The sequence below is a fragment of the Tursiops truncatus genome, chromosome 16 (assembly GCF_011762595.2).
Source record: "Tursiops truncatus isolate mTurTru1 chromosome 16, mTurTru1.mat.Y, whole genome shotgun sequence".
Lineage (NCBI taxonomy): Eukaryota > Metazoa > Chordata > Mammalia > Artiodactyla > Delphinidae > Tursiops > Tursiops truncatus.
The window spans coordinates 17,136,208-17,162,153 of record NC_047049.1 but is presented as its reverse complement, the minus strand read 5'-3'; the positions used below and the strand labels follow the sequence as shown (position 1 = coordinate 17,162,153).

General features: G+C 42.2%; 1 protein-coding gene across 16 annotated transcripts in view; it reads left to right on the top strand.

The window, feature by feature from the left end:
• Positions 1-25,946, top strand: part of VTI1A (vesicle transport through interaction with t-SNAREs 1A) — a 368,837-nt gene that overhangs the window by 244,385 nt on the left and 98,506 nt on the right. The window contains exon 9 of one of the 16 annotated variants that reach the window (XM_019940016.3): positions 22,252-22,380. The exons of 14 other annotated variants lie outside the window; for them this stretch is intronic. In XM_019940016.3, the coding sequence (XP_019795575.1) occupies positions 22,252-22,267 (16 nt within the window). In that variant the 3' untranslated portion in view covers positions 22,268-22,380. One more of the 16 variants, XM_073793972.1, reaches the window with a different exon arrangement.

Genomic DNA, 25,946 nt, shown 5'->3' with positions numbered 1-25,946 from the left:
GTGACATTAATTTGATGAAATCCCAAATCATCAGATTGTGCAGAATAGCCTTTACCATGGAGTACTTTAGAGCATTTTCAGTTTAACAAATGTACTGTTTTTTAGGACCAGATCATGGCTTTGCTTACTGTGAGAAAAACTTTCTACTGGTAAGGTCTGGAGTACATGTCAGTGTAGGTCAAACTTTGTGCTTTTTTTTTTCATAGTTGTTTGTTTACCATGTTTTATTTAACCTAATAAATGAAAAGCATTCCTGCTATAAATAATAATCACCCCTGATGTATCTATAGCAAATTCTTCTTGGTAAATCACTCCCACATGCACTGTCCACCAGCTTGGTGAGCTTCAAGGTTACTCTCTGGCCATACAGTGAGTAAACAGCAAAGTCAAGTCCAAGACCAGTGACCTTCCACAAACAACTGGTGTGGTTCATGTAAACCACTTCATATCCTGTGGGGAACAAGATGGGGAGTCAGCCAGCAACAGTGATGACTGTTTGAGTCATTTATTTTCTGCCATGTCGTTCACAGCTCATAGGCTGTCCTCTGGGACAACAACAGAAAATGAATTCTCCAAACTGATGGAGGCTACAGTTTGAGAGAAACCGACACAGCAGGCGTCATTTCAGTCCTTCCTGCTATCCAGATGCCTCTTTGTGGTTCTCTGTTTTAATCCTTGTGCCTCTTTATCCTATTCAATTCTCTGTCCATTCTCCAGCTGAAGACATCTGACACTTACTCTCAGGGAAGTAGAAATCACTTACAAGCATCGCTTGAGCAGTCCTCATAGCTGTCCAGTAAGATAAGTCCAATGTAGGGAATGGAAGCCCCTCACTACTCCTTCAACATTTGAATGAGTCACCAAATTAGTAACCAAACCTAAACCTCCTGGTTCCCAGGCTGCTTCTCTGTTCGTGATCTACCACCAGCCAGAAAGTGGTAGGTGTCACATTATATCCAGCTGGCCAGTCAGCAACTTAAATTTATTCTTGCATACCTCCTTTGATTGGACCAATACAGAAGCAACATGTATTTTTAGCAAAAGCTCGTGGACTGTGGAGTTACAAAAATCAAAGTCTTCCTGGAAATAACTCATCTTCTTAATGATTTCTCTGCTAGGCCCACAATAGGACTCAGTAACTATCTGTGGGCTAAATGATATAATCCACCTAAATGATATAAATGCAACTAAAGGTATAATCCAGAGGGGAAGAAAGGAAAAAGAACGAATGGGCTGGAGATGTGAAACTGAGCAGAGAGGCACTTCCCTTTCTAAAGAAGCTGTGCTTAGTGCAACGCGTGTCCTATAAAGAAAATCTGGCATCGGGACAGGCTTGCCCCGCCCCGATTTTCCACTCGCATTTCACTTCCACTCCTCCCTCCCGCAAACATGAACTGATTTCCTTCTGCTGCTAATGAAGACTGCTGCCAGGTCAAGGGATTTTGATTACACAGCGTCTCATTGTGCTGTATGCAGATTTAATGGATTCAGACCATCAGGATGTGCTCTCCTTTTGTTGTTTTTAAATTTGGGGTGACAGATGTTGAGCACCTTTAAAATTCAATGGAGCAAAAGGTGCATCTAAGATGAGGAGGCCTCTACAACCGCGCCCAGATTGCAAGGGACACATTCCAGTCAACTCAGGAGTTTAGTTCCACTGAACTCCTATCTCGTGTTCGTGATACGGGACCCGTGTCCTAGCTCCAGGGAGCCTCTTTCCATGTCTACCTGACACTGCCTGGAATAGCCCCCACTTCCCATCCCCTTCTGGACCTCTGGGTTTGGAGGCTGAGCTCATGGTCTACTTGGATGACCCCTCCGTCCCCAGTTCCTATCTCTCTCTGACCACTGCGCTGCACTCACCAGCCCAGTAGGGTAATAGTGCTCACTTATTACTTAAGCCTCTTAGGAACCTAGAGACCAGGACTTTCCTTCTCAGTTTAAGAACTGGAGAACCTTGCGTATGATTTCCTTTTTTTTTTTTTTTAAATTTATTTATTTTTGGCTGCGTTGGGTCTTCGTTGCTGCGCGGGCTTTCTCTAGTTGCATCGAGTGGGGGCTGCTCCTCGTTGCGGCGCACGGGCTTCTCATTGCGGTGGCTTCTCTTGTTGCGGAGCATGGTCTCTAGGCCCGCGGGCTTCAATAGTCGCAGCACGTGGGCTCAGTAGTTGTGACGCACGGGCTTAGTTGGTCTGCAGCATGTGGGATCTTCCCCGACCAGGGATCGAACCCGCGTCCCCTGCATTGGCAGGTGGATTCTTAACCACTGCACCACCAGGGAAGTCCCGCATATGATTTCTTAATCATCGTTATTGTCATGATTGCTGTTGTCATCTTAATTGCCATTTATTTTAAGAGCACTGAAATGCTAAGTGCTGTATAATCATTATCTCATTTCATTTCATTTAACCCTCAGAGCAAACCTGTAAGGGAGGCATTATTATTTTCTTTTACAGATGAGGAAACTGAGGCTTAGCAAAGTTCAGTCACTTGCTCAAAGTCACACAACTATCAAGTCTCAGCCAGGATTGCAGCCAGTCACGTCCATCAGCCTTAAGAACTCAGCTCTTGGGCTTCCCTGGTGGCGCAGTGGTTGAGAGTCCGCCTGCCGATGCAGGGGACACGGGTTTATGCCCCGGTCTGGGAAGATCCCACATGCCACGGAGCGGCTGGGCCCGTAAGCCATGGCCACTGAGCCTGCGTGTCCAGAGCCTGTGCTCCGCAACGGGAGAGGCCACAACAGTGCGAGGCCCGCGTACCGCCAAAAAAAAAAAAAAAAAAAAAAGAACTCAGCTCTCCTTGTCTGAAACCTGACACCAGCTGGGTTCTCATCCTGCAGTCAGCCTCCAAGGAACCTAAGTAACTATGTGTGGACAAAGTGAAACGTCTATTTACAAATCAGACTATGCTTCTATTAATATGTTTCGTTTAGAGTATCGATGATGTTTTCAGTGATAAAGCAAGAGTCAGATTTTTAAGGAAATAGCTAAGCATATTTACCAGCTTCTTTCAGCTTAAATGGGGAAAAAAATGCTACAGTAGTCCTGAACAACTCATGTCTATATGCCAAGGTTGGCATATGAAATAATTTCCCAAGAGGTTGCTACCATAAGGCAAGGGGCAAAATGGCAGAAGAGGTCTTTGATGCTCTCCATGTTTGGTGGTGCCCAGCTCTTTTCTTCCGTTCTTTCCTGCCCACCCCACCCCAGCACCTTTGTCACCTCTGATGGCCTAATTCTCCTCACTGTAACCCCACCCGGGCCGGTCTGTCCCAAAAATGCAATCCCCAGTGGAAGCAGCCCATGAAAGAGAATCTCCGGGGAAAGCAGTCTGAGGAAGGTAAATTACACTAAGACTTAATCTTGGGACATAACCGAGTTTTATAAGAGTAGAAACGGAGACAGGCAATATCATGAACTCTGGACTTTTACCACTGCTTAGGACAGCCCACTGTTTTCCATGCTGTCTTGGATCTCTGCCCAGATCCCCTCTCGTCACTCTGTGCCTTTCCCCTGCTTCATTTTTCTTCATAACACTTGTCACTCCCTGGAATTGCTTTGTATACTTCTTGGTTTATCAGCATCTACGTCTATAGAAAGGAAGCTCCGTGAGAGCAGGAACTTTGCTTTGCTTGTTGCTAGAACCCTAGCGTCTGCAAGAGGGCCTGGCACGTAGTAGGTGCTGAATAAATATTTACCGGGTGGAGGGATCAGCCACTTGTCATGCCTCTTCTGAGCAGGGCAGCTTTTACTTTAACCCAGTTTTTGTCCAAAAGAACAAATTTAAGTAGCTATCAAACTCATGGTTTTACTGTTATTATTCCTTGAGAGGAGGTGAATTTTTCTTTCTTTAGAAGGCCAATTTCAACTTGACGTACAGAAAACAGTTAAGTAAATACTAGCTCAGGTGGTGCTCAGGTGCAATAAAGTCAGGAAAATGATATCTGAGTGTCTGGCAAACACTATGAGATCAGAAAATATTAGTGGACATCCTTCGTGTGAGTAAAAAATTGTATTGATCTACACAATTCATCTTGAAATAATTATGAGCCAACTTTTTCAATCTCACGTGACGTGTACTGTGTTCATGGTTCTCTTAGAATTATCTTTGGCTTTGGGAATTATAAGTAATGTACATAAAATTAAATCCAAAACATATCCACATTTGAGTTCAAATATTTCCTCTTTTAAAGTGTAACCATGACTTTGAAGTTGGGTTAAACCACAGATGTGTGTTTTTCTTCTATTCAGGTTCAATGATACCTGGTAATTTGGCATGTAATGATGGGGTAGGCTCAAGGATGTTCAAGAACAAATTGTACCATACTGTTAAGTTCTCCCTAATCTTACAAAAATGAACCATCACAAATTACTGAATTTTAATATCTCCTGAAACTCTCCCAGCAAAAAGAAGGAAGATACACTAATGACTAATTTAAATGCTAGAAGGCGGGGAGGGGTTGAAAGATAATCTCAAGTAAACCAAATTAGCCTACCTATCATTATGATTATTTTTAAATCACAGCGTCTCATGGAAAATGCGTTTCTGTGGTGCCGGGTTTCAGGGATACTCTTTGTTAAAACCTGTGTAAATGAAGTTATAAAATTGGAACTAGTAGATGGGGCAGGTGATTGGACAGGGGGACAATAAATAGTGGGGTTGAAACCCTCTTGTTAGTTAAAATATTGGTTTCCGTATGTTAAGAAAAAATATCTCACGCTCTCCATCTAGACCTCTAGACCTGTAGTCAGTGAGCCTGTGTACTTCTGTTTCCCCGCCAGATATTTGTTCCTGGCTGAAAGACATTTTATGGTATTTATTTGATGACACATACCTGCTGGGTAGATGAAAAGCTACTGCTCCTGAGGATGACCTACTTCAAGCTTCTGAGGACTTGGGCAGGTTGTCCTGCCACATCATTTGAGCCCATCTTGATGTCGCCTGTTGAACATATGTAAGACGAGTGCATTTGCAGACTTGTCAGAGGCAGAGTTGCTAACCCCAGGGAAGAGGTTTCAGAGTCAGTAATGACTTTGTAAGTGTACTGAGACAGGGAAGGCACACTGCTTTACCAAACCCACCTCTAGCATAGGAAGTGCTGCTCTCAGCACTGGGGATGGGGATTGGCCCAGAAACCTGCCCCCGTGGAGTGGACCATCTGGAAGGGGGATCTTACAGGAATCCACGTAATGTGGTCCAGGGTAAAGAGATGGACCCCAGGTGGGAGGTAGGGAGAGTGAGGGTCCAAGGTGACATGAAAGAAATTCTGATGCAGTGTTTTCCTGGGAGTTCACAGGACAGAGAGAGATTTCTAGTTGAGATCAAGGAAGAGCATGGGATGTTTGAAATGCATGGAGACACTGTCATCAGCTTCGTCCTTTGAAGCCAACTTGTTTTTACATGTTCATTTCCACAAACATTTATTGAGCACCAGCTATTGTGACGAGGCAGACCTTAGGCCCTAAAGATACAAATATAAATAATTTATATCCATCTCTCAGTGTACACAGTGTAGTAAGAAAGCATACCTAAACAGGAATTTTATTATAAATGTAAATATAACAGTAGAGGTACACAAGGAGTTCTTAGCCCTGTCGGCCTTCCTGGGCTTGGTGATGCCCAGCTTGAGTTCTGCAGAGTAAGTGCAAGTTAACCAAAGAAGAAAAAACTGGGAAATGGAGGCATGAAAATGATACGTTGTACTCGGAAGCGACAAACTGTTCGGTTTTACTGAATAGTTAAAAAGGTGAGGTGGGAATCAGTGGGTCCCTTAGAGGGGCTGTAGCTTCCCTACCCATCTCATGAGCCCCTTGCCACCACTGCCCGAGTAAGTGGACTGCCCCTGCCATGTAAATGCAGCTTCAGAGCACGTTCCGTCCTACCCCTTGCTGCCCTACGCTCCCCCGCGTGGAAGATCCAGAGATTCCAGGAAGAGGGGCCATTGACCCACTGCTGAGAAGTTATAAGCTCTGAATCATGAGTGAGTTGGGGTTTTACCTGGTGATTTAGAAGGAGTCTTTCTCCATTACTTTTTTTTTTTTTTTTTTTAATTCATTCTTGGCTGTGCTGGGTACCCGCTGCGGTACTCAGACCTCTCACCACAGTGGCTTCTCGTTGCGGGGCATGGGCTGTAGGCGTGCGGGCCCCAGCAGCTGCAGCACACGGGCTGCAGAACGCAGGCTCAGTAGTTGTGGCGCACGGGCCTAGTTGTTCCGTGGCACGCGGGATCCTCCTGGACCAAGGCTCGAACCCGTGTCCCCTGCACTGGCAGACGGACTCCCAGCCACTGCGCCACCAGGGAAGCCCTCTCCGTTACTTTTATTTGCGTGTCTGCAGCTCATGGTTTGAAAGCCTTGGCTCCAAATGACATATGCCCTCGGTGTTATCTACGATATGACTCTCCTTTTGGGTCTCCTTCCCTCCTCTTCCAGTTGTCTGTTGCTGTGTAACGAATAACCCCAAAAGGTAACGGCTTAGAACAACAATTGTCATCTCTCACAATTTCTGTGGGTCAGGAATGGAGAGCGGCTTGGCTGGGTGTTCCGGCTCGGAATCTCTCATGAGGTCATCTTCAGATCAAGCCTGGAACCGGAACAGTTGGGAAGAAAGAGGATTCAGGAGTAGCTAGAGACTGGCTGGGACTTTCTCCCGTTACCGCTTTATTAATCTCGAGGCCTTTCCATGTAGTCTGTCTACATGAGCTAGTCTGGGCTTCCTTACGGCATGGAGCCTCGGGCTTACCAGCTTAGACCCCCCAAAGATGAGTCCCAAGAGCAAGACTGGCAGAAGCCGCATGGCCTTTCTTAAAGCCAGCCTAGGAAGTCACACAGTGTCACCTCTGCTGCATTTTCTTCCTCAAGACGGTCACAAGGGCCCATCAGGTTTCGATGGGAAGGGACATAGGCTCCGCCCCTTGAGGCAGGGGTGGCACGGTTGTGGAAAATCAGTGGGATGGGAATATTTTGTCTCCAATTTAGGAAAATATAATGTGCCACACACCCTCCAAGAACATTTTCCTCTGCTCACGTAATCCTTTAAATTACCTAAATATTAATTCACTCATTTTGCTGTTGCCCGAAAGCTTTCTAGTTCCCTTTCCACACCAGAATCCAAGGCTTCAGTGCACACACAAGAACCAAAACACCTCCATTGTCTGAAGAGAGTCAATCACTCTAGTGTGTGGTGTTCCCCTTATGATGATAACACTTTATAAGCATATATACCCTGTTGCCCCATCTTCAAGGAAGCTCTACCTCAATCAGGCACTCGTTTTGTTTTTTTAATTTATTTTTTATTGAAGCATGGTTGATTTACAAATGTTGTGTTAGTTTCTGGTGTACAGCAGAGTGACTCAGTTATGCTTTTTTTTTCATATTCTTTTCCATTACGGTTTATTATAGGGTACAGAATATAGTTCCCTGTGCTCTACAGTAGGACCTTGTTGTTTATCCATCCTGTATATGATAGTTTGCATCTGCTGATCCCAACCTCCCACTCCATCTCTCCCCCACCACCACCCCCCATTTGGCAACCACAAGTCTGTTCTCTGCGTCTGTGTGTGTGTTTCTGTTTTGTAAATAGTTCATATGTGTCATATTCTAGATTCCACTTATAAGTGATATCATATGGTATTTGTCTTTCTCTTTCTGACTTACTTCACTTAGTATGATAATCTCCAGGTCCATCCATGTTGCTGCAAATGGTATCATTTCATTCTTTTTAATCAGGCACTGTTAAATCCAAATATTGCTCATATCTTTCCCTGAGAGGCCCCTTTTTATCTAACCACAGCAAACTTGAGCTTCAGGAGTGAATGATTTCAAATCTGTCTTTTTATTTGCCGTTCACTGGATAGATTGATGGTGCTCTTATAACAGGGTTGGTCAGTAGCGTTTTGTGGAGTACAGGATATCTCCGTGAGTAAAAAAAGAAAAAAGTTTAAAAAAAAGGGCCCAGACTTTGGCTTAAGGAACTTTAAAAACTGAAGCATTAGCATGTTCTTGGTAGGAAACCTTCTGATGTAAAGTTAAACTATTGATGTAAATTTTACATTTTTAAATAAGTACTATTGCAAGTGTGCTATCTTAATGAGGGCTTTTAGATTTTACGCATATATAGTGAACAGAAGTTGAGTTCTTTAAATATTTTCTGTTAAACATACATGATACATGAGCACTGGATTGGAGGGGTTTTTTCACCCTTGGATAACCTAGAAAAGAATATAGCTCTATTTTAAAATCCCTTCCAGTTCAAGAGTTATCCAAGCAAACAATATTGACCAAGGTGTTGAATGCACCAGTAATAATAATGCTAACCTTTCATAAAGCTAAGTAATCAGGAATAATGCTGAAAATAAGAAGACAGTCATTTATTTACTCTATTTGGCATTGTTAGTACTAATAATGCATTTCAACACAGTGGAATTGCTAGATAATGCTTTTGTGACTTTTATGCAGGTTATTGTTATTTAAATGAACAGTCGACTGCACTGTAATGAAGAAATGCATGCTTTTCCCATCTCAGTTATCAACCAGGATTCTAGGAAAATGAGAATTTGTGTCTGCCTTCATTCACAGAGCAAACTGGAGGTCACTGTTTTCAATACGAACCTTTTTTTAGCTTTTCAGCAGTGAATAATTAGGAGCTGCTGCTTCTGAAATTACCTGTATTCACTGTAGAGAAGGAAAGACTTTTATCTTCCACGATGAAATACATTTTCTCATTCAAATTTCATCATTCTTTTTTTAAAACGGCATTTTACACCGCTGAGTCAATCCTGGGTAGCATAAAATAAAAGAAGTAGATTTTGTGTGCTGCTGTAGCCTTGTTTATTCAATTTACTTCCTTAAATTTCAGCTCCGCCTTGAAAAATGATCCAAATGCAAAAATGGGTTTAAAGCAGTTGACTATATACAGCAGTTATCCACGTAGAATACTATTATACAAACACATGTGTTTTTTGCACTTTGATTTAAATTGAGTTGATCCTTGATCCTTATAATTTAATGATTATGTGCTTCTACTGAGTTTTTAACAGCTTTGTTGGGATACAGCTTACATATTATACAATTCACCCATTTAAAGTGCACAGTTCAATGGCTTTTAGTATATTCACTGAGTTGCGCAACCATCACCAAATCAATTTTAGAACATTTTCACCACCCCAAAAAGAAATCTGGTACCCATTAGCAGTCACTTCCCATGTCCCGCTAGCCCGTGACAACCACTAAACAACTTCTCTGTCTCTGTGGATTTGCCTATGCTGGACATTTCATATAAATGAAATCATATAATATGTGGTCTTTTGTTTTGGGCTTCCTTCACTTAGCATAAGGTTTTCACGTTTCATCTATGTTGTAGCATGTGTCAGTACTTCATATGTTTTTGTTGCCTACTAATATTCCATTGTATGGATATACAAATTTTATTTATCCATTTATTAATTGGTGGACATTTAGGTTGTTTCTATTTTTTGGCTACTATGACTAATGCTGCTGTAAACATTCACCTGAAAGTTTTTGTGTGGACATATGTTTTCATTTCTCCTGGCTGTATACTTAGGAGTAGAATTGCTGGGTCATATGTAAGTTTAACTTTTGAAAAAGTGCCAAATGGGGCTTCCCTGGTGGCACACTGGTTAAGAATCCGCCTGCCAATGCAAGGGACACGGGTTCGAGCCCTGGTCCGGGAAGATCCCACATGCCGCGGAGCAACTAAGCCCATGTGCCACAACTACTGAGCCTGAGCTCTAGAACCCACGAGCCACAACTACTGAAGCCGGCACACCTAGAGCCTGTGCTCCACAACAAGAGAAGCCCCGCTCGCCGCAACTAGAGAAAGCCCATGTGCAGCAGCAAAGACCCAACGCAACCAAAAATAAAATAAATTAAAAAAAAAAAAAGTGCCAAACTGTTTTCTAAAGTGATTGGACTGTTTTATATTCCCACCAGCAATGTATAAGGGGTTCCAATTTCTTCACATCTTCCCCAACACTTGTTATTGTCTGTCTTTTTGATTACAAGCATCCCAGTGGGTGTGAGGAACTATCTCATTGTGATTTTGATTTGCATTTTCCAAATGGCTAAGACGTTGAGCCTCTTTTTATGTGCTTATTGGCCATTTGTATTTCTTCTTTGGAGAAATGTCTGTTTTTATTGAGTTTTTAAAAATTCTGTTACCTCACCTTAGGAATGTGGCTAGCAGAACTAAGTTGGAAATAAATATATCTTCCTAAAGGGAGTAATTTTCAAAACAAATTTACAGATTGAAGACATTGTTTTTACAATGGTAGTATTTCTGGGTTATAGAAGAATTGAATTGCTCTCAGGAATCAGTTTACTTCTGAAACTTTTTTCAATTTGATTAGCAATATATCAGATATTGGTGGTCCCAGAGTCATACCTAGAAAATGGCTTAAAGATCAGTTTGTCCAGTTAACTCATTTTACAGATTAGGAAACTGAGAGCCTAAGAGGTGAAATATGTGGGTCGCAGAGAATTAATGATAGATATAGAACTATGCAGGTGGAATCCAGATAACTGAACATCTCTATTTAATTTAGAGAGAAAATAATGCACTCTTCAAATGGGTTCTTACTGATTTAAAAAAAAAATGGTGAACTGCTCTGCAGTTAGAATCCACAATATTTATTTTTGGGTATTTAACACATACTATTTTGTTTTATCCTCATAGTAACACATGTAAGATTGATATTATTTTTCTGTCCTATTGTGTGTAGGGAAGCAGGTTAGCTATAGCTTGTTGAATGGCAGCTACATAGTGAATGGCAGCTACATAGTAAATGGCAGGCTCTAACCCAAACCTTCTGATTCCATGTTCATGGTTTTGTTTCCTCTGGTCTTTACAAAAAGACAGCATCAACACATTGTTACCCATGCCATCTTGAGAGCCTTTTGTTTCTCGTCACTAAATCACTGACGCAAGTAACCGATAGGTGGCATCATGGAGCATCATTTCCCATCATTAATATAGTTATTCAGCAGCACTAATATACCTAACTTTGGAAATAGGATGTAAGTTTCAAGTGACAGAAGGATTGTTCGAGAATAAAAATACAGTACCTGAAAGGATCTACTAATATAATAACATATTTCTGGAGTCCTTTTCAGTTGCAAAGCACTTGGCTCACGCTTTTGATTTGATATTTACAATTATGCAAGACCACTTTTTCTGTTGTGATGGGTTTGTCATATTCATGATGACACCAAGGCCTGAAGGGCTTTAGTTGCTGCACTCATAATGGCTCAGGCAGAGCTATATCTCAGATCCAAGTCTCTTGGCTCCTGTGTAGCCCTGTGTTCCCTCCAGTGTACCATGCTCCGCCTTAATGATGTGCTGAAGGACACTCATTTGAAAGAAGAGAAGACTTTACGCCATTATTCCAGGCAACAACAGAGCTATGAACAAGTAGAAGTTATAGGGAGGCAATTTTGAGGCCGTATAAAGAAGACTTGATCTGCTCAACAATGCAGTGTGTTGTCTTGTGAAGGAGTGAGGTCTCTTGTCATTGAACTGTTCAAGCTAGGGCTGGATGACCATCTGGGAGGATGCTCTAAAAGGGGTTTCTGCATTGTGTGTGTGTGTGTGTGTGTGTGTGTGTGTGTGTGTGTGTGTGTGTGTGTGTGTGTGACTGTTGTCAAGAGAAATGAGAAGGCACTTACGGTCCCTTCCAACTGTGAGATTGTGGGTCTTTGTTCTTAGTTAAGAGAATAAGCTGGTTTAAGAGGTCCTCTGTATCCTTACTGAAGAAAGAAACTTTGAGAAACTCTTATCCTGCACAGTTGAAGGTACAGGGTCTTCTGTTTAAAAGAGAGCAGCCAAATTTATCAACTTGAATTACTAGTTTCCAAATGGTTAGAACAGCAGTTCCCGTGTATGTGTATATACAGTCAGCACAGCAAAGCTTCCATATTCAGATAAGTTTAAATACGAGCCTTTAATATGTCATTGTCCTTTGTGATTATCGAAGAGGGAGAGAAAGTGTGCAGCAGTGTCAATTTTATTTTTTATTTTCACAAAGCCCTTCAGAAACATGTTTGTCAGTCTCACCCAGTGGTTCTCAGCTCTGGTGGCACATGAGGATCACCTGAGGAGCTTTTTAAAAACACTGATGACCAGGCCCCAGCCCAGACCAAATGAATCCAGATCTCTCAGGGTGGGTTCCCAGCGTCAGTATTTTTTAACAGCTCTCCAGATGATTCTCCTATGAAACCAGGGTTAAGATGAACTACTCGAGTGTAAGCATAAACTCAGGCAAACTCTGGACATTTGCTTTGTAATTTTGGCTGCTCTTTGGAATTCAGGTAATCAATTTAGAGCCAAAGCTCATAAGTATGGTTAGAGGCAGCATCTCACGGTGATTCACGCTGCTGCTCTAGAGCCAGACAGGCTGGCTTTGTCCACTTACTAGTTCTGTGACTTTGGGCAACTTATTTTAATCTCTCTGTGCCTCAGGTTCTTAATTTGTTGATGGAGATAATAATGCTACTTATATGATAAAAGCTAAGGTAAACACCGGAAAGGAAATAAAAACTTGACATACTATGATATTACAATCATCGTCATCATCATCGTGTTGTTTTGCTGTTGTTAGTAGTGGACGCTGTAGCAGTAGTGCTCCTGGCATAGGAGCTAAGCACCTATTGAGAAAACAGTCTGTTCTACACAAGGCTGCAAACCGGACCCGACCTTACTTGAAAACTAAAGGCTTTTCAGCCACTTTAGCAGCAGCGTACTGCCTCAGATTCAGAACTTTCCAATGAAGTGGAATGTTTTGTAGCAAGTTTTTTTGGGAGCTGAGGCTTAAACCAGGTAACCTCCTGCAGTTCGATCCAGCTCTAAAGAACGGGCCAGAGCTCTGCCAAGCAGGGGCCTGGACTGAAGGGTGATGCTGGGTTTCTGTTGGATAACTGGGAAAGGCATGCACTAAGTATGGCAGGCTGACCTCCCAAATCCTCAGGGTAATCTCAGTTAACCGCCCACCCTGCTAAACCATGGGACCTGCAGTTCAGAAAGCATGGTTGCTATTCAATAGGAAGCAATGGCTCCAAACACCAGCGTCCGTGGCTAATCGTGCAAAAAAGGTGAATACAATTAGGGTGTGTGGGACAGCCTCAGAGAAAAATTAAAGTGCAGGATAGGCATAGTTTCTATTTAATTTTCAGTTGAAATAATTTGAAGTGGCTCTAGTCACTACGGATACAGTAGCAAGAGTCCCTTACTCTCTGGGGTTTAGTACAAGTGTGGACATTTCATGGATATTACAGGTTCTCTAACACACAGTTTCCATCAAGACAGCCTCCAGCTGCAATTGTGGAAGTTGGTGGAACATTCCTAGGAGGAGCTCAAAGGATTGTAAGGCTGAATAACATCTTTGTCTCAAAAACTTACGTGAGAATCTGGGGTTTTTTTCCCCTTTTCTCCTATAAGCGTTTTGTGGCTCACCATTGCAGACACTGCATGTCTTTGTAGCCCACAAAGTCCCCATGTTAATAGTTGTTTGCTAGTTGTGGTCATTTAATTGAAAAAAGCTGGCATGGAGATATTACGGGTCTCAACAGGTCATTTTTGTATCAAGTATGGTGTCATTACCTTTGACTAAACCCCTTCCAAATCCAAATTCATTATAGTTCTTTAAATGCATTAATAACATGTAAGAGGATAGAAAGCTGGAGGAAAGATGTGTGTGGCCTTAAGTATGCCAGTCGTCTACAGTTCTGCCGTGGCATGTTGCCAGTGGTGCATTATAGAATTCCAGACGGCACGGTTCTGCTGGTACTAGTTTCGGATTTGCTCTGGGAATGAGGTCAGAGAGGATGCTAGACTGGAGTTCTCTTCCTTGCCTCTCCCAGAGTAGATCCTGGAAGACTCCATCCCCTCCCACCAATCAGACAACTGCCCCAACCTCTCTTGGGGATTGTGGACTCAGCACAATTGCTCACTCCCCATGAGTTCCCAGGCATCTAGTTACCCAGTACTGCAGAGGTCAGGAAGATTGAACTCCCTTGTGTGAGCTGTGCTTGGCTTCCTCAGACGCCAGGGCTTGGTCAAGTATGGGTATGAATTCAAAGACTCGATAGATAAATGTTGTGTTTTTCATCAGCTCGCCTGTCTGAACTTGCTTTATTTTCTGTGAGATTCTCTCTTTAAATAAATAAATAAATAAAACAAAAACCTTTCTTACAGAAATTTATACAACACACAGAGAAAAATATAGTGCAGTGAACCCCCATATCCCAACACCCAGCTTTCACAGTTAGCAAATTTAGCCATTCTGGTTTTCTTTCCCTTCCCTTTTTCTTTTGTTTTCCTATACTATTTTAAAGCAAATTCCAGATATCTGATTTTAACTGTACATATTTTAGTATGTAGCTCTAGTACACACAGCATAACTTTTCAAAAACCTAACTGCAATACCCTTATCACACCTAACAAATTTAATAATGATTACATGCCCTGTCCAGGTTCAGTTCTCCCTAATTGTTTTACAAACGTCCACACACAACTGGGTACTTTGAATCAGGATCCAAACAAGATGCCCCTGTTGCATTTGACTGACCCAACCTTAAGCCTCTTTTAATCTATTACAGACCTTTCTCCTGTTTTTATGGTATTTATTTGTTGAAGAAACCAGATCATTGTCCTTTAAAAATGTCCACATTATGTATTTGACCTATTGCATCTTCATTGTGCTGTTTGATATGTTCCTCTCCCCTCCATACTTCCTGTAAATTAGTGGTTAGCTCTGAAGACTTAACGAAATTCAGGTTCAATTTTATCACATCGGGAGGCATAACACCTTTTATTGATGTCAAGATTGATCATTGGGTTCAGACGTGGTCAGCCTGATTCAACCATTATGAAGTTGTCTATCTACCTGTTAGCCTAATAGTTTTAGTAACTTAATCACTGTCTACATCCATTAGAGGTTACAAAATGGAGATTCTCGATTCTACCATTCTTTCTGCATTTATTAGTTATTATTCTATATAGAAGAACTTATTATCAATTACTGGGTTACTCTGAAATACAGTTCATACAGGAAAAGCAGCATAAAAGCCTCTTTCCATTTATTTATCAATTTTTAGAATATTGCCCCCAGCAACCTCCAAAAGTGACCAGTGAGGTTTGTTTGTTGTTGAGTATCATTATAAACACTTAGGTTTTTATCCATTTCATATGCATCAGTCCACTGTAATCATTACTCTTTTTGATGCTCAAATAGCCCATCTTTCATCAATGGGAGACCCTTCTAGTTGCCTCTGGTCACCTTTTAACTTAATTCCCCTAGTCTTTTCTGGCAGGATAAGGTACCCCAGGCTTCTGGCCTAAATCTGGAATCAGCTGTTTCTACAGGGAGTCCTGGTTCCTTTCCATGTATGTAAAGACCACAGTCTGGGCACTGGGAGTAGATTCCTTCTTAAAATCGTTACGTTTGTGTTGGAATGGTGACCTCATCTTCCTGGATATCTCGTTATTCCCGTTCTTTAAGGGGCATCTGGTTCCACCTGGATACTCCCTGCTCCACACACACTTATTAACAGCCGGTGCTCACCTCTCCTCCAACCAGACCCTACCTCTTCTCTCAATCTATCCATCCTTCCCTTCTAATCAGACGCCCTCACTCATCTTTGAGATTCGAAGACGCCAACGTGGGGAACACTTCCCTACTGCTGAAGAGTAGTTGTATTCTTTTTTTCACAGACTATTTTTTTTTTTAATTTCGTGAAGAGAGTTAACCTCCTGTTGCTATCCAAGCCTTTGGTAGACAAATCTAGTCACTTTCTTAACCCAGAACAGCAGTGCTTTGAAACACCATGGAAATGGCCAGCCCAGTCACCAGATCCGGGGAGGCTTCATGAAAACCAACAGTCCCCCAGGTGTGTGTGTCTTCCTGGGAATCATGGGTGGTTGCATGTTAAAACTTTTAACTAGAGTTGCTGGCTAATGAAAAAATGTTGAGAAATTAGTTTACCTGAACCGTTTTTTAGGCCACATAGCCGTTTGAACATGCAATGAAAACTAGGGAACTTCTCTCTAGAAAAATGCATATACACCCAAAATGTTATAGACAATCTCATGGTCTTCAAGGACTTCAGACTATCTTGGAGTCGAATTCGTTTTCACAGACTAGCTCCTGCTTTGCACTGGCTTGGTGGAGGCTGCAGGATTTGCAGTTGGAGCAGGGGTCTGGGCAGAAAAACACAAAACGGGAATCAGGGTGCCGGCTTTAAATTGCTTCACTGAACATTATTCCTTCCTTGGTCTAGAGCTACTGCTGGTGCCAGTCCATGAACTGTTTGCCGTTATCCTATGATGTCGTTAAGTAGAGAAATCTAGAGTAGGCATTTGAAAACATTTTAGCCATTTGCCATTACCACAGCATCCAAGCACGTGGTCAGTGGACTGGCCTCATCGAACAGCACGTAAACCATTGTGCACGCTGTTAAGTGCACAGCATGTGTCTGGTCATGTGAACAGGACTCCCCATTAGTCCTCGAAAGTTTGGAAATGAAACACCGAAGCAAGAATTGTTCCTTCGTCTAAGATAGTCTGAGAAGCAACAGCAGTGGAACCCAAAATGCTTTTGCTCTGTGTGCTCTTGTGTTGTTTGAGCCCGTCTTCCTCCATCATCTGCCTCTATCACGCTGACCTAGAACAAGGCACACAGTAGGCACTCAGTAAATCTCTGCTGCAAGAAGACAGAGCAGAACAAAACTGCTCTCTTAAGAGAGAAGCCACTTTCTTTCCCCAATGATACCCTGCAGAAAAAGAATCCTGGTGTTCCCCGGGGAGTTGAAGCTGCATACATGAAGAAAATATGATAGGAAATAAATTATAAGCAGTCATTCTTCACTGAATGTCTCCTAGAACATGGAATAAGTAGAGTAACATTAAATAGCTGTTCCTCACTGTGGAAGTCATGAGCTTTCGGATGGTTTGTATTTCAGTGTACAGACCACATGAATTAACAAGTCATAGTAACAAATGTGGTCCAGTTTCAGGGCGGAAAAACCACCCTGCAGTAGAGCAGTCACAGGTATAATAATACTAACAGTGGGAAGAAAATTATTTAATCTTCAGAATAAGATTTTGTAAATGAAAGAAAATAAGATACAGTAGTGTACTCTGTGCCCAGTTTTTCCCTTCCTGTCATCTCTTTCTACCTTCCCTGAGGATCCAGGAACAGTAAAATCCTCTCTTTGAAGGAATCTCACATCTTTTCTTTAAAAAGTGGGCTTGTGAAAGGTCACGTTTAGTTCTCAGGACTCCAGGCTGCCTGAGGACCAACCAACCTTATTAGGACTCTGCCCTCCCCCACCCCAACCTTACCCCACAAGCCTGGCCCCAGAAGAGCCCACGCCACACTCCCAGCATGCCTTGCAGCTGCCCTGACACTGTGTAGCACGTCTGACGTGAACGAGCTGCCGAGGGGACATAGTGGCTCCAAGTCACCAGCTGTCTCGCTTACCAGAGAAAGGGATTTTACCACAGGACAACTTCTCAGGATCTGAAGCCAGTCCCTGCTTAAGACAGACCATCTTCCTTCCTTCCTTCCCTTCCTTCCTTCCCTTCCTTCCTTCCTTCCTTTCTTCCTTTCTTTCTTTCTTCAACTTTTTAAAATTGAATAGAATCAGAAATATTATCTTCCAATAGCAAGAGAAGAAGAAAAATTGATAATGCCTCACACCGTTGATGAAATCAGCAGTAGATGGTGTAAGGGTCCGTGTGGGAGAGTGACACCTGGTTTGTGTTTATCCACAACTGTTAAGTAAACTAGAAATTTCTGGAAATAATTTTGCTTTTTAACGTCCTCTCAGAATAACACAGGCTGTTTGCCCTATATCATGAAGAGAAAGACAAAAGAAAAAATTTGTTCTACTTACCATGCGTGGGCACTAAGGGGATAAAGGGGATAAAGGAGCTTGTCCATAGTATGTGGGCCCAGAAAATACACAAGTGCTGAAGTCTGATATGACCTTTGTCTCCACAAATAAAAAAACTGATAACCCTAGGTGTCACCACCACATTTTTTAAACACATATATCACAAAGGGCTCAGCTTAATGACTATTTTCAAGTACAAATGAATTTCCTGAAGTGGAAGAGAAGAAATAGAATCATACCATGTACACATAAAGAGAGGGAGAATTGGGGGTAAAAGGGGCTTTGGTTACCCCTAGTGTTCTCCATCAATATCTACCAATAAACATTCCCTACACCAATGCCCTGACTCCCATATGGGAGTTTTATGGTTACTGATAGTAGCATGATTATGGTAACCATTTGTAGAGCACTTCTATGTACCAGGCATGGGCTAAGCCCTTTATGTTAGTGGATTTTTAAAAACCTTTGCAATAGCCCTAAGAGATAAGTGTTTTTATTATTCCATTTTATAAGTAAGGAAACAACTTACTCAGATTGTGTGTCTCATAAGTGGCCAAGCTAGTCTAGGAACCAGGTCTAACTTCTCAGCTTTAACAGTCATGCTGGCCTTTAGGGGTCTGTTTATTTGTTTGTTTTTGCTTTTGTCTTAAAAGTTTAAAAAGAGAGGTTTTTTTGCTCCTTGGCTAGAAAGGTTCCAGACCACTTTTTGTCCTCAAACTCACATAAGCCATCAGAGAGGCTAGAAACTGGCCACAGCACTATCACTGAAAGGTAATAATTAATGAAAAAGGTGTCATTTAAAGAGGTCAGTGACTCAAAGCGTATGTTTCTCTTGGATCAACTTTCCTAACACTCTTTAAATAACGTGTTGCTATCAGCACAGACCAAAAAGACTGCAAACAGACCTGAACAGTTTAAACCTCTGGGAAGAAATATACGAAAATAAAGCTGTTCTTGTAGCCTTAAACAACGACTTACACTTCTTTTTCTGCGATAATAATTGTGATAATTACCACTGATTGTGGGACTTTTTTTTTATACCAAGCAAAGTGCTTATCTTTAATCCCCAAAGATTGGAACTGTCTCGGTTTTACAACTGAAGAGGTTCTATCACTGTATAGGATCTTAGGAAGACTTTCCCTCCATGACATTGAGCGTATTCAAAATACACAACAGGGGAACTCCTTGGTGGTCCAGTGGTTAGGACTCTGCACTTCCACTGCCAGGAGCCCAGGTTCGATCCCTAGTCCTAGAACTGAGATCCAGCAAACTGCGCAGTGCGGCCCAAAACAAAACAAACAAAATCCAAAATACACAACGGAAGTAACAGGAAAAACAGCACAGATTGCTGCACACGTCCAAGGGATCGATACAAAAATACCCTCTAACAAGTCACAAACAGTGGAGGAACAGCACCCCCTATGGTGTGGTATGTTGTCATTGGTGGGACGTGCAGTAATTAAGACACAGGTCCACACTCCATTTGAAAATCGGCTAATCGTGGGCTGGACACCTTTGGTGTAACCTGTAAAATACTCTCTACAAAGACTTGGAAAGGGGACTTGTACCTTCTTGGGGCTGCGATGGTACTGCCAAGGGTCATGCCTGGCTGTGATTCTGGAGAGTTCCGTCAACCTTCTTTGTGGGTAGCAAACCCAAAACTCCCCAGAAAGTTCAAGGGTCAAGGCTGGGCATCCTGACCTCAAATCCAGGAACCCCAGCACCAGGACATCTCTCCCCAGCAGCGTCGCCTGGTATGAGTTATTTAATTCCTCTGGACCCAGGTCTCATTGACCTATTTCTTGGCAACACGGCATGAAAATAACGCTAGCCATTTGTACCTATGGCACTGAGCTCCTTAGAAGATCGCATGAACTAGCTGGGTTATTTTGAAGGTGGAAATGGGCTTGGTAAGGAAGAGAGATTATAGCCGCCGGTAAACCATAGGTTTCCTCCATTCTGTGACCCTCGTTTCTCTGCATCCTTCAAGACTTTGCTAGAGCTTAAGTTTTTTATTTCTACTTATGAGAATGCTTCTCTCGGAGTTTATTGATAATTCCTGCCCTCACATACCTTTGTATAGCAGAGATTGGGCCCTGCCAGCAGATAGTCACCTTGCGGCTTGAACCTGTCAGTCCGAAGAGTGACTGTAAGAGGTACTTTTTAAATCATTTGGAGTGAGGGTTGGTGCAGAGCAGGCATGCCTGGGTGTCACTTCCTGCCAGTCCACCAACACGTGGAGCCCCTGTGACAGGTGACCTGTTGACATTGGCAGTTCATTTCTTATCAGTCTCTGAGACTGAGCATTTCTGCTTCCTATTGACAGCAACTTGCACCTTTAGGATTTTCTTAAACATCCCTCTCCCTTTCCTCCGCGTTCTCTCTTCCCTCTCTTTTTCTTCATCTCCTCACTTTTTATTCTCTCCTCTTTTCTCTCTCTTTTCTTTTCCACTTTTCTTCTCAACATTATACTCAACCACTATGTCAGTAAATCCAGCAAGTGACCATGAAAAGACCAATTCCAACTGCAGAATGGCAGCTCAGCCTCAGCTTGGAAAACACTAGAGAAAATGAACTTAAGTCATCAAAGACTTAAGAAGAGATACTAGAAAGATGGGATTTCACGTGAGATGTATATTACAGTGAAAATTCTGCTATAAAAAAAAGAATCTTTTTAATTTTTTTCCTTGATATAGTCAGAATAATTTATACCAAATGCCAAGAAATTATATATAATTAGTCCGGGTGATATATAATTTCCATTTGATTATATATATTAAAGTGATTAAGCAACTTCAGTTTTTCACTGGTAAATATCTGCCTTCTTTGTTCCATTCTGGGTCTGTAATGACTGTTTGTATCAAGTGTAGGACTCGGAACCAACGGGAGCAAAGGTTTGAATGCCTTAATCAAGCTCTGTTGACTGATGTCTGTGAATCTGGGAGATAACGTGAAGTCAGCTATATGGGAGGAAAAAACTGAAGGGAGATTTACATCCAATCTAAAACCATTATGTAATTTTTGCATTACTTCCCATAAGAAAGTTGAGTAAAACGGTGTAACTGGAAAGCCCTATTTATAGAGAGGTTATTCAATAAAGTATCTGACATCACCAATATTTTTAGTATTGCTTAGAATAAAATGAAATTTTTGACATTTCAGTTTTTAATTAATGACTTCTGTTTACTTTTTGTACAGTACTTCTCTATGTTTATTACCACATATTTATAGCAGTTTTTCTTTTTCCAATTAGAGGATAGGTTTCATCCTTTATCTTTGCAGGTAGCTGATCCAAGACATTTTTATGTAAATGGATTAATTAATTGGTGGCCTTCATTTGAAACTTAAAAAGAATGTAATCCTTTTTGAGAGGCATTAATTGTTTTTTCATAAACAATTCTTAAGCACCTTGTCACACAATTAGAAATTGTTTGACAGCGGTAATCATAATAAAATGCATTACCCCTTACCACATCACCTTTTTTTCAAGGTGATTAAAAGAACCCATTCATTAAAAGGCTGTGTAGCAGTTTTGCTTGTAAAAATCATGTTTTGGGGAAACTTGCTGGTACATATTCACAAAACTTTGGAACAAATGACATCACAAGTTCAATTTCCTATACAGCCTTTGTCAGTAGGCATCTAGCTACAAAAATGTACTGAATTTGGGGAAAGGCAGCTACACCTGGCTTTCTTTGAGAGCCCTTAAGCCCCTCTGCCTTCCAGCCCTATGATTTATGCAAATCAGAAAGCTCTGGCGGTCTCCACTTCCTGGCCCGGCCAGCATAATCCACTTCCTTCGGGTTCATGTGACCATGCAAATTTGAGCCCTCCTGAATAGTCCCAGAGGGGCTGTGCCTCTCATTATTCCTGCCCCATTCTCTGCGCAGTGCAAGCATTCAGACTATGAATGGACAAGGGTTTAATTGCTCACCACATCTGTCAGATCAGATACGACTCGAGAATGAAGAGAATCCCAGACAAGCCCAGTCGTTTCTTTGCAGTGTTCCTCAGGGCCGAGGTCATCCAGCTCTGTCTTCTAGGGAATATTTTCCACTCCTTGTTTCATGACCCTTCTGGAAAACAAGGACTCCAGCTTTTGGAGATCCATTACTGGGCCTTTCACATTGTGTGTGGCCTTTACAAATGTTAATTAATCTTCCTAATGATGCTCTGAGCCTCAGGGAGCCCTTTATTCCCCCAGGGCTTCTGATGACCAATATGAATGCCAGAAAGTTTTCCTTACTGTTTCCTGACCTACAGGCTCCTCTCTCTGTGTGCTTTGCTCCTTCCCCCTCTCCCAAAAATGTCCCCCACATGACAGATTGACTACTCACATTACCAGGTCAGCCAGAGTTTGACATAGTAAAGGCGGATGGTCCAAGTAGAGGATACACCTTCGTGGAATAGGATTCTTGCAGATGAAACATTCCCAAGGCCAGCAGCCCAGGCCCCCCGAGGAAAATGCACATAATAACAGGTAGGAAGGAGGGTATCTGCTGGGAGCCCAAGAGACGATTTCCCTCGATGAGGGGGCACTAGCATGCCCTCCCTCTCTGTGTTTATATTCTTTGGGTTTAAGAGGAGGTTCTGGGCATGTGCAACTCAGGAATATAAGGTTCCGTGGATTGCCATAGTGTTTGGGGGGTTCTGTTTTTGTTTTGTTTGGTTTTCCTTTTATCTTTTTTTCAAATGAAGTAGAATTCACAGAACATAAAATTAACCATTTTCAAGAGCATCATTCAGTGTCATTCAGCATATTCACAGTGCTCTGCAACCATCACCTCTATCTAGTTCCAAACATTTTCATCGCTCAGAAAGAAGTCCCTGTACCCATTAAGTAGTTACTCCCCATCCCCCTGTCCTCTGTCTCTGTGGATTTACCTGCTCTGGGTATTTCATATATAGAGAATCCTACCATATGTGATCTTTTATGACTGGCTTCTTTCATTTAGAATAATGTTTTTGAGGTTTGCCATAGCGTTTTACTGTGGCATTTTCTGGGGGTTTGTGTGTGTTTATCATTCTTACCCCATCACAGTTATTCTTCACATGTTCTCTGCCTTGGATAATGGCGTTACCCTCTAAGGAAGCCTGAGGATCAGCATAGACCCATGTCTTCGCTCACTCCTGTAGTCTTTAGGAGTGTTCTTTAGGGTCCGTCGATTGCACATCTGAAATACCTCAGGTCCCTTCTCATTTAATGCTCTTACAGCTCCTGCCCCTTCTCAGAGACCATTCATTCCCCAGCTGGTCTTTCTCAAGCACAGACCCTCCTGACCCTGCCACTGCCCAGCTCAACTCTTGACTGGTTCCTCCCCACCTTCCGAACTGGGTTCAAGCTCCTTCCCCTGCTGGCCCAGGCTGTCTGCAATCTGTTCTCCCCTCCAACTGCCCTCAGTCCCATCCCTACCTGCTACACCACGTCTATCCGACCGCATTAGACTGCCTGTGGGTCTCTGACCAGGGCTCACACTCCCTCTGCTGTGCCTTTCTGTGTCCCGTTCCCTCCCTAAAATGTCTTCCTTCCCACCATCCCACCCCTGCTTCCCACTGCAGGAATCCATCCCTCCTTCTCCCTCTCTTGCGTTTAACCTTCTCACCTTCCCTGATCGGCGAGTCAGAATGAATTCCTCCTTTCTAATCCCATGGCTTTTCCTTCTCCAAAGAAAAAACTATGGGCCTGTAAGGAGCCAGAGGGAGAGAAACCAGTCTGATGAAAGTAACACGGACTAACATTTTAAATGATTTTCGTCTTCTATTGAATTCACAGTTACTCACAATGGTTTACCAGGTTCAATTAGCAGAAAATGCAACTTTGCTTTTTATTTTCCTCTTCAGATTATGTTCTTCATTACAAACCTCAAGAGTTTTATACGCAGTTGCCAAAAATCTTCTTTTTGACAAATTGCACAGGATGCATTTTGGGATTGTGTGATCGAGCGGATTGAATTTAGGCCAAGTTCTGTACCCTGATATCTCTCAAAACAAAAATACAGATGTAGGGCTACTCAAACATTTATCTATTTATTTTATCCCAGCCCTCCAAATTCATTGTCTTTAAGAATAATCAATTGGATTCTTTTTAAATTAAATGCCAAGTAAACGATGCAAATAAAACAATTTTGTTTGCCGAGAAGTAACTGAAAATCTGCAACTAATTACAAATTGGCGAGCTCTGAAGCTGCAAATAGCTCAAACCCTCTGCTGATGCGTTGTTTACAGCAGGGTTCAAACTGATTTCCTTACACCAGCCGTCCACAAGTTATTAATCAATACTTTGCCAAGTTCTATACCTCACCTTCAAAAAATGGTAATAAACATTTAATTTTCAATATGGGCTTCATAAATAAAGCTTTTAAAAACTAGCGGAGGAGGTGTAATGGGTTAGAACACACAAAGTCTGTTCTTGAGTTAATGTGAGTTGGCTTTGGATTAAGTACCCTGTCCTTCCTTGACTGCTCAGGAATCCTGCAACTCAGTTGAAATTAATATCTGCCGGTCTGGTCACTGAGTCCCCTATAGCACTCCACTGATATAATGCAAGACCTTTCTAATTGAAATTCTGGAGAAAAGCAACATATTTGTGGGCCACAGAGAGACAGGGAACAACGAATTTGATTTGCTATTGCTACAAGCAGGTAAAGCCGAATTTACAAATGACTCCATTCTGAGTGGTGGTTTAAACACACACACACACACACACACACACACACACACACACACACACACACACACACACACACACACACATTCTGATGCTTCCATACCTCTCAGACTCCATCTCCTACTGTTCTTTCTCTCCCAGCTGACCTACATTCACTCTTGTTCAGTCTCTGCCCCTGTCGCTCTGTTCCTGGAATGTTCTTCCTCTAAATCTTCACTTGGCCGGCTCCTTCTTTTCCTTCAGGTTTCAGTTTAATGTCAGTCTTCAAAAAGGCTTTCCCTGTCCACCTTACCTGATATCTTGTACTTTATTCTCTTTCTTTGTTTATTTACTTGATAATTGTGAGATGTAAGCTATACAAGGACAGACACCTTGTTTATCTTGTTCTCTACTCTAACCCTGGTCCCTGGACTAGTGCCTTGCACGTGGTAAGTTCTCAGTAAGTACCGGATGGATGGATGGATGGGTGTTCAGGTGAATGGATAGATGGGTGGGTAGGTAGATGGATGGATGGCTAGATTAGAGGGATGAATGAAGGAATAGTTACGTTGGTTGGAACAAGCAGCAGAGTGAAGACAGAAATTGAATGCTAGGAAGGACATGATTCTAAAAGCATCTTCTTTGATAAGAAACCAAAACCTCTTCTGGATTCCAAAATTAGAGACTTCTTTGCAAACTGGGGTGCATTCAGTGGTCAGAGATGGTGAGAAATACTACACAGCAAATACTCTTCAGCTTTCACAAGGACTGTTCTGTAGAAGAATCATTAGACCTATCTCTGTGGCCCCAAAGGCTTGACCCAGGATCAGTGGGTGGAAATTACTAGAATGCATATGTGGCTTAAAATGAACACACTTTCTCACTGAGAAAGCTGCCCTGAATGGAAAATTAGTAGTGAGATGATGTTGGCGGAAGGATTTATATACAAAGTACCTGGCTACTTAGCAAGGGTGCTTATCACAGGGGATATAGGCATCAAATGTGCTGTCGTTCTAGATGACTTGTCTGGGCTCTTACTACCCCGAAGCTCTGTGGTTCTGTAATGATCAAAGGAGAAGCCTGCTAAATAGTTGACAATTATTTTTAAAGGGAGAAATTCCAATGAGATTTGGATTATTCATTTTGTCCCATAAGGAGATAACTAAAAAATGATTTTGAACTGAAAGAAGATGTCCTTGGCAAAATAATAAGGCTGAATTCTGAAAGTCTCTTCCCCATCTTCTGTTCCCTGGGATGCCTGGGACAGGGCATGCAGTATTTTAGGTACATTGTGAGCGAGGAGCCTGCATTCCCAGGAGGTGGCAGGGATGGCCTGTAAGGTCTCAATCCAACTCTGTGATCTTAGGGCAAAGCTTCTGTGTGTGAAACGCAGT